This window comes from Nicotiana sylvestris, chromosome 1 (genome assembly GCF_000393655.2).
Source record: "Nicotiana sylvestris chromosome 1, ASM39365v2, whole genome shotgun sequence".
NCBI lineage: Eukaryota > Viridiplantae > Streptophyta > Magnoliopsida > Solanales > Solanaceae > Nicotiana > Nicotiana sylvestris.
In genome coordinates this window covers 116,223,773-116,237,874 of record NC_091057.1, presented here as the reverse complement: position 1 = coordinate 116,237,874, position 14,102 = coordinate 116,223,773, and the positions used below count along the sequence as shown (strand labels likewise).

Here is a 14,102-nt window from a genome sequence, read left to right as displayed (position 1 = left end):
GGCCAGACGGGCCCTAAAATATTTATGTGGAACCCACATTCGACAATTTCAATACAGTTCTCTATCTTGTTTTACAATATTTTATGAAATTAATCAGCCTTGCATGTCAATTTAATAAATGCTGAAGAGCTATAAGGTCTTTTCTTAGCATACAATTACCAATCCCTAAGGATGAATCAACTTCACTGGACGGCTAGATAATGAATTACGTATATACAAGTTTAAGTAGTAAAAGGTGAACAACAAAATTAAAATGTACATCAGAAATTGCATTCATACAAGAATTGACATATAAATGTCCAGGCAGAGTAAGGAAATTACAGACTACAAATTACAGAGAAACTGATCTTTCTTTAAGTGCCAGCCAATAATTCTGAGCGATGTCCTACAATCTACAATGTATCAAACATCAATCAGAGGCAGATGTGCATGAGAATGTTAGAGCACAGTTAAATCCTAAACTAAGCCCTAAATTATTTCTTTTTCACAATTTTGAAACATACACAAAATACATCTATCTCCGACCCGCATTGGCCTCTCTACGTCTTCGTCTCCTCCCAGAACGCCCCAAAAGGACCCTACCTTCACGACGAAGACGCCCAACTAGCGATATGCCACTATCATCATTATCATCCCCGCTATTGTCACTGTCTGCATCAGAGTACTCAAAACCACCGCTCGGGAGGTTTCGCTCAATTCTACCAGCACCTCTATCCAAAGTGTCACTTATTTCTCTGTCATGCCGCCTCATAACCCGATTTGACGCAATGTTCCCTGCAGAACCAAAAGCCTGCAAAAACAGAAACATATTCATCAAATTGCGATCGATTCCCACTCCAAAACCTTCATTCCCATTCATCGCATTCACATCAAAACCCTCTTCATCCTCCGAATCAAAACCATAATGACTTCCTTCTATCACGTAATCACCAAATACCACAGCCCCTGGCATTGAAGAAGTTATAGTGCTGATAACATCATCCCTCTCTCGTTCCCGCTCAAGCCTTCTCCATTTTTGTTCAAGAAGAGGATCTACCTCACGTGGCCTGGCAGAGGGGTGCTCTGCCTTAACATGTTTTCGCATCTCCTTGTAGCTTCCAACAAATGAGCAATCATCCTGCATGCAGCTACGTGTCTTCATATTCAGATATTCTCTTGCAGGTTCAACCACAGTCCATCCCTTCACTTGGCCTCTACATAGCGGGCATGCAACTTCAATGACCTCGCTTTTCTCAGAAGGCAAAGTAGAAAACACGCCCGCAGTTGGAGTATCAGTAGGACCCTGCATAGATTGATTGTCATCTGGCAGTGTTTCTTTAGTGTAGGCTTTCTTGTACTGATCGAGGCAGTTTGAATAGCGTAAGCTAGTTCCGCACATGTAGGGGCGGCAACCTTTGTCATGAGAGGAACACAGGAGCAGCACAGCATTATGGGGATATTCCATGCATACGGAACAAGTTGCATCTTCCCAGTCTTTCTTCTCAAAGATTTTAGAACATTTCTTTTGGTGCACATGTTCACAATGATCTGCAGATGGCAAAGGGTATGGTGTGGCCCTGCATCGTCGAGAACCAATCCTACGTCGTCCTGTGGTCCCTTTAGCCATTTTTCCTAGACAAATCTGCAGGAACAGAAGTTCAATATTTAGCAAGATAGCACTACATTAAAAAAGAGCATAGTCATATCCTCAGAATATTTTATGAGTGTTCAAGTAAAGTATGCTTCCTAACTTTTTTACCATATCTTGTTTAAATAATATCTCCTTCCTATTTTATGGTTCAAACATGATAAAAGAACAGAGACCTAGAGCAAGAATTTCACTACATGGCAGGTTTCAACAAATCATAAATTTCAGGGACCTTGAGTAAGTGCTCTAGCTATCCATAGGGCATAGGTTGCTAAGAACAGGGAAAGCAGATCGAACACAAAACTTAGAAGAGCCATGTGTTTGCTTGTTTTTCTGGTCTGTCTATGTATGCGAAATGGAAGCATGAAGCTCAATCAAGGAAAGAACAATAGGGCAGACCTTTTGCAAGAGGAACAGAGATTATACCGAGTAGCATAGAGCCATCATTAAATACAGAGTGACATGCAAATAGAGAAATAGTGCATGCATGTGATAATCAATAAACATCAGATCAGCCAATGAATTCCCTCAATCTCAAACTAGATGGGGTCAACTATATGAATTATCAATTCTGCCCTACCAAGCTGAATATTCAGAGGATAGTCAAATTTTACACAATAATTTGATAAATCAAACCAAAACTTTTGTAAATCAAATCTGGTCAAAAAGCAAATTACGTTTATCTTTTGGAATTCTGAGTCCAATTTGACTGGGTAATTGCCCGTAATATGTTGTTAAGTTAAAATACACAAGTATTCATATAAAGCAAAACCTAGATCCACAATATGAGTTTTAAATAAAACAATAATAATAATTGCACTCTCGAACAAAAATAGACAATTCAGTTGAGTAGATAAAAAATGACAAAAACACAATAACATCTCAAACAGCAAACAAAAAGCTATACTTCAAACAATAGGAATAGCAAATGCATTTAGTTGGATATGATCACAGAAGACAAATCAGCTCGGAATCCCCTCAAAATAGTAGAGAGAGGGATTTGAAAACAAATCAGCTTGGAATAAAAGGCCAGCTCAGAAAAAATCGGGTAACATCATCCATATATTCGCTGTAAGAGACGGCAAAAACCGCCCTCTGCTTACTGAGAAAATCAAGGAAATATACAGATTGATTCCAAAAAGATCAAAGATCACAGAAGACGTGCAAGAACTTTCATTCCCACCAAGAAGACAACTACAGACTCCTGTCTCGACATGCACAGAAAGATAATTAAATGAGATCTCTGAAGTTGCCTGAAAAGTATCAGGTGCTAGCGGCTAAATCACAATTCTGATACTAGACATCTGTTGACCTTATATTCTACTGAAGGAATGGATTCGAAAATTTGGAATATGTATCTTGCCCTAGACTTTATACCTAAATACTCTTAAAATTTCTTTCAATCTGTCTTTCCTTGCAGGAACAAGGAGGAGGGAGAGTCAAAGAATCTAATGGTACACTATCACCCAAAAGAAGGAAAAGCCAAGGCATCATGATTCAGGGAAGGAACTCACTAGTCAACTTCCTTGAAGAACGAAAATATGTGAAAATATAAGTGTGAGTATGTGTGTGCGCGCGAAACAACAACAAAAATCTGCATTACAAAATCTAAAATAAAAAATCTGATCAGCAATTTAAAAAGTTAAATGAAAGACACCTAAACATTCAACCTATTACTGCAATTCACTAAATCATCGCCCTTGAGAAAAGAGAAATTATTTCAATAACCTCTCAAATGTCTAATATATGATTGGAACTACTAAAGCTACAGATCCCATCATAACTTAGCCACCCCCCACCCCAAACCCCCGCGGAGATTCTAGCTCAAAGCTCAAGTACCACCATCAACTCCCGAAACAACAACAAATGACACACTGATTAAACAATCTATCAGTTTTGAATTACAACAATGGCGATCTGACTATCACAAAATTGGGGAATTCAGAGACTATCAAGACCATAGCAATCCAAACACTTGATCACATTGACATACCACAATAACAAGTCACTAAAAGCAACTGTGCACTAACATAAAAATCAATTTTTGCAATTTCTTAGACAGAATTGCCTTAGTCAATTGTAATTCAGACCGTCAAGCTAAATTGATTAGAAAAGAAAATGAAAAGACTCACACCCACCTTAAGTTTGGAGCGAATCTGGATCCAAAAAATGATAATTGTAAGCAACAAAAAAGGTACACGATAGCTATATATATATATACCTCCAAAGAATTCAACTTCCACGTATCTATCTACTACAGACGCAAGAGGGGAAGTTCAGAAAATGCATCCAATACACGAAACAACGTGCAAAATCACGCGAGAAGACAGTTAATAAAACGAATTAATTAATACTCCAATAATTCAAAAACTCATTACAGCGAAAATTCATTTAAATAAAACAATAAAAACAAAGCCAAGCACATGACGCCTTGACCTTTTATAACCTCCTCACCAATCTCAGATTCACCATTAATTTAATCGAATTATCAAATCCTTCAATTGTCCCATTATCCACAATATCCCACAAAAAAAAAGTAATTAAAATTGAAGGATTCTTACCGGAAAAAATCAATTGATTAGTATGAATTGGTAAAAATATGAGGGGAGAAAAAAAAGAGAGAGCTAGGGTTTTTCTGGTAAAAAAGGAGAGATCTGAGAGGGAATTAAATTAGAGCGCGGGCATTTGTACAAAATGGAAAATAAATATAAAAAAAAGTTTATGGGTTTTTGGATTGGATGAGAGAGAAAATAAAAATGAGAGAGAATAAATGGGATTCGTGGAGTCATTTCAACGCTACTCTTTTTCTCTTCTCTTCTCGAACACAGTTAGTTGGAGGATAGAGCAAAGTTTAGGTGGCGGTCTTACGCGCGGGCTGAATGATTGGTACTCACGCTCCCATAATTCTAACTCCATGTGTTTTGGCCAACAAACTAGCGTAACTTATTAAAAGCATCACTATTTTTTGCATCAAATTTAAATTTAGTGTAAAATTTAGTATTTTTTTGCTCCAATGGAATACCAAATCTTGCATCATTGTAAAATTTAGTGCAACACCATTCAGGCATTCATCAACACCAAATTTGATTTATTATTATTTTTTTTATTTTTTTATTTTTTTGGACTTTTAATTTATCATATATTGTGTATATAATTATTTTTATATTAAGATCTTTATAATTTTAATTTTATATCCTATTTTTTTGATATATTAATTTTTGTATATATTATATTTATATAAAATTATAAGTTAATTTTATTATTATTACAATTGTATAAAAAGAAATATAACCATTATTTAAAAATAAAAATACAAATGTAAGATATCTAATATTGCTAAAATTAAAAAGTGAAAACTAAAATTTAAAAAAGAAAATTAACAATACATAAAATAAAAATACATTATAATTAAAGTACATCAAAGGAGAATACATTAAAACTGAAATTACATTAAAAAACATAAAATATAAGTTTAGTAATCCTCTATGTCATTTCAGGTGCACCAAAATTACCAAAAAATCAAAAGAACGGGGTAGAAGATTGTTGTGCTTGTGGTTGTTGAAATTAAGGATAAAGATGTGCATTCCGCACTTCGTAATGCATTAATCGAGCATTTATGGGAGAATAGAGGCGAAAATTGAATATTTATGTGGTACTTAAATTAAATTTGACTATGATGTAATATTTATTTAATTATCTTTTATCAATGATTTCACTTTTAGTTGATTTATCCTTTAAAATAATTTTGTAATAAATAATTATATAAGTGGTGAATGTGAATTATATATGATGAATATGGAAAAAAGAAAAAAGATAGAATTTGTTTGAAGGAAATAAAAAATAAAATTTAAATAGAAGATAATAATATAATATAGAAGAGAAAGAAGAAATATTTTTTTTGATGTAAAAAATGGTGTAATGATTGGAGTAAATTTGATGTTACACTATTTTAGTGTGAAATTTGATGTTAGGGTTGGAGATGATCTAGGAATAATTTTGTCTATCCAATATGAATCTAGAATTTACATTTCTTTCACCTTACTTCCCTTTAAAAATCCACGCAATCAACCCGAAGACTTCATCTCACAAGTTCAACCCCAATTCAAATTCAAACTATCTAAACCCCTTTTGAATAATGTCTTCAAAATTTAATATATATATATATATATAAGAAATATGGAATTTGCTTAAATCTAGAGTAGTAAACTAAGCTCTATTTGTTTATGGTATAACCTAGGTACTCGCATCAATTGTCAATAGTATAATCAGAGGCGCATCTAAAAATTTAAGCTTATGAGTTCCTACAACAATCACAAGTTAATACTCCTTCCATTTCAATTTAGATGAGGTAGTTTGACTCGGCACGGAGATTAAGAAAAAAAACTTTTGAAACGTGTGGTCTTAAAAGCTTAAGAGGTAAAAGCTTTTTGGGGTCATGTCATTTGTGTGGTTATAAAAGCTTTTCATTAAACATAAAATGGGTAAATGAAGAGTTTAAAGTTAAATTATTTTCAAATTTAAAAATGTGTCATTTATTTTGGAACGGACTAAAAAGAAAAGTACTTCATCTAATTTGAAACGAAGGGAATATATAATAATAACCTGACCAACGAATTGAGTTCCAAGCTAAATATTAATGGTCTTGGCAAATTGAATTCACAGGAACCCGTAATAATTATATTATATTCGCCCCTAGATGTTTGGCATTTTTATTTGGAGATTGTAACAAACAAATAAATAAACTGGAGCTAACTTATTGATTAAATATTCAAATGCAACTATTACAAACTAGCAACTTTGTCTAGAACAAGGAAACAATGCTGATTACTAACTGCCTGCCCATGTTCCCTGCTATTTGTAACCACATGTAATCATTCTTGTGCTGAGTCACCCTTCCAAATGAAATCAAAATTAGTTCCAGGCCCAATACTCTCTGCAATCCTAGGCCCACACACTTCTTGAGCTGATTCTAGGCCCAATTCTTGAACTGGATTCATAACAGACTTTGAAATCACTACATGTGTTAACAATATTTATACACAAACACATGTAATTCAACATAAATATTTTTTCTTATTTATTTGTAAATCTATTTTAATTTCATTTAAAACTTGTTAATTTTTTATCTTTGCAAGTTAAAACTAATTTCATTCACGAGGAGCAAATTATTTATTCATAAATTATAGATCTGAGTTTTTTGTTTGTCACTAAAGGGTGAATCCCACGCGCGATGAGTGGTTGAGGATTGGTGTTTGAATATTTTGAGTCTCTAAGACGTGGAGTGTTGTTTCATTAACATAGGGAGGCGTGACGACAACCACAATGCCACGTCGTCTTTTAAGTTTTCGAAGGTACTACAGGAATAAGATATGGTACAAGGCATATTCCTATTTTATGTTTTCTCACATTTTTCGAACAAACTTCAGATCATAGTAGCCATTTTAAATAAATAATACTCCTAGTACTAATATATTTTTCAGTAACCTAGTACTAAAGGAAAAGGTTAATTTTAAAAGAAACTTGTCCTTGTCCATTTCCAGAAAATAAAAACTTTTCTAACTTCTAATCAAATCCGTGTAATACATATTCAGTTCACAGATAAATCTACTTAGAATTGTAAAAGACTATATTATTGGTATATGATAAAATCTGAATTTCCATTTTCAAAAATTTCCCAAAAAAAAAAATGAAAAAGATTTGAAACCAATAAGTTCAATCCATTTTCACAAATTCCATCGTTTGTTTTTTCCTTCTTCCTTGCTATCCATTCTGTTTTTTTCCTTCCTATAAACTTCATAATAATTCGAATAATACTAGTATTAAAATTCTCATAATGGAAGATAAATTATGATTATTAATCTTTTACATAGTTAAAAGGAGAAGAAAAACACAAAATCGTCCCACCAAACTAGTATATTTCTCTCTCCTCGCGAGGCCCCTCGGTGCAATAGCCTTTTTATCCTACCTTAAGAATAGGGCGATTGTTTCATCGTCGAACAGAATACATTCAATTTTGTTTACCTGCTTTTCTTCTCCCAACTTAGGCGCAATATGCCAAACTTTAGCCTCAAATCTATGTTAGTTATTAAGTTATAATAGAGTACCCTAATTCAACAAAATTTTGGTATATTCCTTTGCTTTTCTATTATCAACTAGGGCGTTATTATAATTAAAAGCGATTGATTGTCTTTTCTGAGAGAGGTGTAGAAACTTTATAAAACATATAAGAAAAAATATTCCAATTTTACAAGATGATAATACAAAAGGCCATTATTTGGATAAAAGGCTGTGCCTAGTTCCATCTCTTTAGGGGTTAATCTAGCCACTGTCTCACGTGAAACTTTGCAGGTTTACAGAGGGATTGGATCACCACCCAATTTAAGCATACAATATGTGTCACATGCCATGTTACTACTCTGTCACAATTTTCCTCTTTTTTACAAGAATACATCTCACATGAACCTCGCTTTCATCCTTAAAAGCAATCACAGCCAACTACGGAGGAAAAAAAAAGTATACAAAGAATGAAAAGGGGGCCAATAAGGAAGGAGCGGGCTCAATCTTTTTTTGCCTAAATACATAGATGAAATGTTTAAGGGAAAAACAGTTGTTAAAGCAACAGCCATAAATACCACAGCTAGAGAGAAGCTCAGTTCAAAAAGGAAAAAAGAAATAAAATGCGAAAAAATACCCAACAGAAGAGCAGGTGGAAGGCAAATTGAGAAAGCACATTTCTGGACTCCTAATTGATGTTACATACTAAACCCCCTTGGGGCTATATTAGTATCCTAGGGAGCTTTGGTGGCGTCGTCTCCTGGTAGATCATCTTCATCGTGGTAGATGTTTTCCGCCATCTGCCAGATTTGTAGTATATTGTCCTCAGCAACACTAGCAACGACCCAGTCTTCACATGGGTTCCATGAGAAGTCAGAAATTTTACTTGTATGGCCACCATGAATAAAGAGCAACTCCGGTGGCCCATCTTCTGCATCTTCTGGTGTTTGTTCTTCATCAATCCTGGAACAAAATCAAAAAGTGAATTTCAGGTTTACTGCTGCCTGTAGGTCTCAAGGGAAACATTAATAGTGATTCCAGCGAATCCTCCAAAAATACCATGTAAACACCATAAAATCAAAAATAGAAAAAGCAAAGGCATTTAAGCCTAGACTGCTAGACGTTAATGTATCACTGAGCAGATTTTTTTTTTGACACAGGAAATTATCATATGGTTAAAACCAGATTCTTTGTAATTCTGGTTAAAGTACAAGATCTCAAATCCTCGACGCAATGATATCTATAATGTCAACGTCTAATTCTTAGACAACATTTTTTGTTACATAGCAAAAACAATAGAAGGGACACTAAGTAATTCAGTAAATAAATGTAAATGCATTTTTTTAAGAATGAAAATAAATGTAAATGTTTTGAAACTGAATTTTGAAATCCCAGATACTGAGACTGGGATCAGAAACTCAGATTCGGACCACACGATACTACAATTGTACATCTGGAGCATCATGTGCACAAATCAACATGGAACTTTAACTCCACACATGCCAGTACTCAGTGGAGCATATGATGTTGTCATTTTCACATGTTAGGACAACTCGGTATTGACTCAAACACACAAAAGAATGAGCCTACATCAGACAACGAATTAGCATAACTTTTTAAGCTCATTTCTGTACTAGGTGGTTTTCTGAAGGAGTTCAGGGGCTTGGTGCTAGGTTGGAGAAGAGGGAAGGAATGGGGTAAGATAGATCCTAACTTTAGGGAACTATTGCAGGCAAGACAAGGGAGGTGCTAACATACAGATAGAATCACAAAAAACATCAAAGAGCTACACAGAACACATAAGCCCATTTTTAAAGACCTGTGACTAATAAAAATACTGACTTGACAGACAGAACATTCATTCTGACATTACAATAATACTAGTAGTGATAGTTGAAAGAGCAACCTGCTTAGATCCCAAACCATGAGTCTCCTACCAAGGCAACAAGAAGCTAAGATGGTTTCATTCTTCGGATTCCATCCAACCTGGAAAACCTCCTCCCTGTAGAAAAGTTACAAGCAAAGCAAAGATGACTAACTTTAAAACCGTAAGTATGAGCTTCTTTTGAAGATAGACTAAAAATGAAACTAAGACACATAAATCGGGACATAGAGAGTACTATTTGTCATGACTGATGAGGGTACCAACATTTTCCTCAGAAGTATATGTAAGGAACATATCTTACTTGTGACAGTCCAAGGTATGCAGTGCAGTAGAAATCTTGCGTAGATCAAATAATTTAACTGTCTTATCCGTAGATCCTGTTGCTACAACCCATTCATTAAAGGGGTTGAAAGCTAAGCAGTTAACCTGATCAAAAGACAAAGGAGGTCAACCATGCAGAATTATGTACTCAAACATGCTTTTTTACCAACACCAAAATCTACTTTACTGCAGTAAGACATTGTTTTTTGCCTAATAAGCAATGTACAGTAAAGTTCATCCTTCGCACACTATAAGTAATCAGAAAAGCACCACAATGGACCCTCATAAGATAATTGTATATCTAAAGAGGCAGCATAGAGTAGTATTTTAAATTCAATACCTTCTCCTTGAAGCCCCACCCCCACCCTTTTTCTTTCTTTCTTTTGTGTGTGCGTTGGGTTGTTGTGGGGGGTGGGGGAGGGGACCATCTCCTTGAGCCATTTAAAGTAAAAGTTCACAAACAGAATAGGGAAGCAACCAAAATACGACATGTTAGTTCAAAGAATATGTAAACTATAGCATGCACCTAAAGCCAACCTAACAGAGTGGAAAAAGCATATCACAGGCTTCATCTAATGGATGTGTTACTAAATCAACTGATTCTGTAGCGTGCTAGGTGGGGATGGATATATACAGCTAATGTAGCAACAGGAAGAGGCACCACATTGTATATATGCAACAAAAAGCAATCCATACATGAAAATCAAATTTACAAACAGCACTACCACTTTGCATATTCCGATAAAATCCACAATTATAAAAATAGGAGTATGGGTAAAAATGGTAAATCCAAAGTCTAGTTTTAAGAAAAAATGTCATTCCATGGAAGAACCAAAAGACTGCTGACTATGTTAATAAGAAATATCCAAATAATTCCTCCAAAACTATGTTGCTCGGATCCTCCAAAAATGCTGCCGAGTGTGTCGGATCCTCCAAAAGTTGTACATTTTTTGAGGATCCGACAACGGAGCAGCAGCACTTTTTGGAGGATGCGAGCAACATAGCTACAAAAGGCCTAAGGAAAGCGTTGTCAACTGCATAAATATGGAAAAGTCCAGCTAAGAAGTCTAAGTCGCACCTCACTTTGATGTGCGACTACAGATTGTATAGGCTTGGTCACCGATGGAGTCCGCAGATCCCATATGTGCAGATACTGATCATCCCCAACAGAGCCAAATAAATACTCGTGCCTCAGATGCCATGCTACATCCTCTACGACACCTTCATGAATCTATACATTTCAAATATTAGAATAAATCAAGAAAGGCTGACAAAAACATAATGAGAAAATAATCCGAGAGACAAGACTTCCAGGATCGGTTGACTGAAACATCAGGAAGTAAAAAGCAGAGATGATGTGACTGCCGACTCTAAATATCATTTGAGGTAAAAGTTGGGACACTATTGGAAGTTTCAGTTTGCCTTTTGTAACATGATATTAATTACAAAGAGCTATGTGATCTGTGAAGAGAACTCATGCTATTCTACTTCAGTTTCCCTTCTTTTACTTCCAAGGTGCATGAGGATGTTTGCCGGAAGGATAGTATGCAAGATCATCTCCATATATCAATTATAGTTACTTTCACGAGACAAAACTACAAGCAGTGAGCAGAGAAACAAAGTGACAACAATATGCAGTGTACCAAGGCAATAAGCTATGCAGATTAGTCAAGAAAGCATAAAACATACCTTAAATATCTGCATAGCATCTAGAGCCTTATTTTTGGGAGTGGCATTGATGTCCCATAAACATATCTGAGCGTCATCTGAACCACTCAATAAATGACCCTGCTTAAATTGACTCCATGACAAACCATAGCCCTCTGTGCTGTGGCCTCTTAATCTCAAATCTGGATTGCATGCACCATCTAGAGGAGGCTTAGATGGATGTTTACTATAGTCAAAAACATAAACTTCAGCACTAATTGTCTTAGTCGCGATGATGAATGAGTTTTGGGGCATATATCGAGCCCGATTAACCTCTCCGTCATGATTTATCTGTTGGATTATTTGTACCTGAAAGAGAAATATTTGTCATTATAAATATCAGTCAATGTTAAAAGAGATACACCAAGTTCACTCTGATGTTGATGGGGAAATAATAGCACAGCAAAAAAATGTGAAAATGGGGCCTCCAAACGATCTGAATTGGCACCAATAGACCATTTTAAAAGACTTCTCGGACAACTAGAGTTTAGGGATCCATGTCCCAATAGAGAATTCATTATCAAATTTCTACTGAATCCACATGCCAACAATAACTTCTTATAACAGTAACATCAATCTACACGAATAGGACATAGGCATAAATGGTATTCACATAAGAAGCTTTTCAAAGTTCCTCAGCTGGCTATTCAAAACTTCATTAATTCTCTCCCAAAACAATGTGGTTTGTCATTAGAATCTTTGTATTCAGTAGTGTGGAGCTACATAATCAACAGTTCTAGAATTCTAACCAAAGCAGCAAGCATTAGCTAATTGTTACTAGCCATTTCACCTAAGCTACCAGCAAAACGTTACTGAGTTGGGCTTCAAGCACCACTATTCATAATATAGCCTCAAGTAGCCTCCTTAAAAGAAGAAATATTTCAACAATATCAGGACTCAGGAAGAAGCAGAGGAACGATGAAAACTCAAACTACAACAGCACATCGAACTTCAACAAGAATGTGTCAGTCAAACACTTCACTCTTCCAAAAGAGATTAGCATGTTAGGTGCCACACTAAATCAGAAAATACTGTGCTTTGGGTGCTAATTGTGCTCCGCACCTTTTTTCTCTTTTGGTGAATTTTTAAATATACTACAACAACAACAACAACTTTAAGTGAATTTTTAAATATACTTTAAGTGAAAACCAAGAGTTAAACTAGTCAACTTTCAATTCACTACACCTTAGTAAATAAGCTGAAAAGGAGACAACTTCACATAACCTCAGAGCTAGCATAATTCAATAAATCGCACAAAATTAAGACCTTTACACCTGAATTAAGAAAATATATATATAACGACAAAGCAGCTAGAAACTCCCAGAACACTGAAAAGGGAAATCCACATAACAGTCAAAAATTAGAAAAGATTTAAACCTTGCCATTGGCGCAACCAAATCCGCCAAATTCAGACCGATCATCATCATAATGTCTGGCATCATTCTCAGCATCCTCGAGAGGGAGCTGAACCTGAGCAAGCATGAGATAGTTGGGCTCATTTTCGGATGTGTGGGTCCCCAAAATCATCTTCTGAACGGAATAATCTTTTCCCGGCGGCTCTTCCCGGTCCGGTAACCATTCGACGGTAAGTGAAGGCCATTCGAGCGCGTGGGTAATAACCAGATCGTAAAGAAAAGGTGTGTTCTTCTTCCAAATCTTGTACTCTTCGTTTATCAGCCTCTCCTCAATTTCACCTCTCATCTCATCCTCGTCTTTCCCCATTACACGGATTTCAGCACTGCCCTTTGGATTTTATTTTATTTTCCTTCTGGCTCTTTGAGTGTGTGCGGTTGCGTGGGGGTTTTTGTGGAGTTTGGGGATTTTTACGAGGGTTTGTAGAGATTTGGAGGGAACGGTATTTTTCAGTGGGGTTCTCTTTTTTTGCGGGATTGTGGATTTTCTCAAGGCTTTTATATTTACGACGAGTTTGGGCCTTGACCCGAACCAGGGGTATCAAATTTGAGGCAAGTGCACATATACGCAATTGAGTCATTCAAAAATAGCCACTTTTCATGTAAAGATAAATCTGAATGAAAATACTCCAGTATAATATATCGGAGTTCCAGTATATTATACTAGACTTCCAGCATAATATACTGAAAGTTTATACATAGGTACTCCAATCTCCAGTATATTACAATGGATCTTTTCGCGTGTTGGAGTTCCAGCATAGTATACTGGAAGTTCATACACAAGTGCACCGATTTCCAGTATATTATGCTGGAACTTTCCGTGTTGCAGCAAAATAGTGGCTATTTTTCAATGACTTTGCAAATGTTGTCATAATATACTGGAGTTCCAACATAATATACTAGAGTTCCAATATAATATATCGGTTCAGCATAATATGCTGAAAGTTTATATACAGGTACTCCAATCTCCAGTATATTACGTTGGAACTTTTCGCGTGTTGGGTTCCAGCATAATATACTAGAAGTTCATACACAGGGCACTGATCTCCAGTATAATATGCTGGAACTTTTTGTGTTGCAGCAAAATAACTAGCTA

General features: G+C 35.6%; 2 protein-coding genes across 5 annotated transcripts; both read right to left on the bottom strand.

Annotated features, from left to right (window-relative positions):
* Positions 1 to 248: 248 nt before the first annotated feature.
* LOC104227268 (uncharacterized) lies at positions 249 to 4,414 on the bottom strand. 4 transcript variants are annotated; one of them, XM_009779486.2, is made up of 2 exons: positions 4,189 to 4,414; positions 249 to 1,621 (listed from the first exon to the last, which is right to left on the bottom strand). In XM_009779486.2, the coding sequence occupies exon 2, from the start codon at positions 1,604 to 1,606 to the stop codon at positions 515 to 517; it is 1,092 nt and encodes a 363-aa protein (XP_009777788.1). In that variant the 5' UTR covers positions 1,607 to 1,621; positions 4,189 to 4,414; the 3' UTR covers positions 249 to 514. The 4 variants fall into 4 exon arrangements, with proteins under 4 accessions (XP_009777788.1, XP_009777790.1, XP_070023280.1 ...); XM_009779488.2 differs by having other exon boundaries at positions 4,064 to 4,396; XM_070167179.1 differs by lacking the exon at positions 4,189 to 4,414 and adding an exon at positions 3,849 to 4,031.
* A 3,753-nt stretch (positions 4,415 to 8,167) lies between these two features.
* On the bottom strand, positions 8,168 to 13,477 carry LOC104227267 (WD-40 repeat-containing protein MSI1). Its single transcript, XM_009779484.2, has 6 exons — positions 12,972 to 13,477; positions 11,577 to 11,903; positions 10,966 to 11,118; positions 9,868 to 9,992; positions 9,588 to 9,683; positions 8,168 to 8,644 (listed from the first exon to the last, which is right to left on the bottom strand). The coding sequence occupies exons 1-6, from the start codon at positions 13,314 to 13,316 to the stop codon at positions 8,416 to 8,418; spliced, it is 1,275 nt and encodes a 424-aa protein (XP_009777786.1). The 5' UTR covers positions 13,317 to 13,477; the 3' UTR covers positions 8,168 to 8,415.
* Between the last annotated feature and the right edge of the window lie 625 nt (positions 13,478 to 14,102).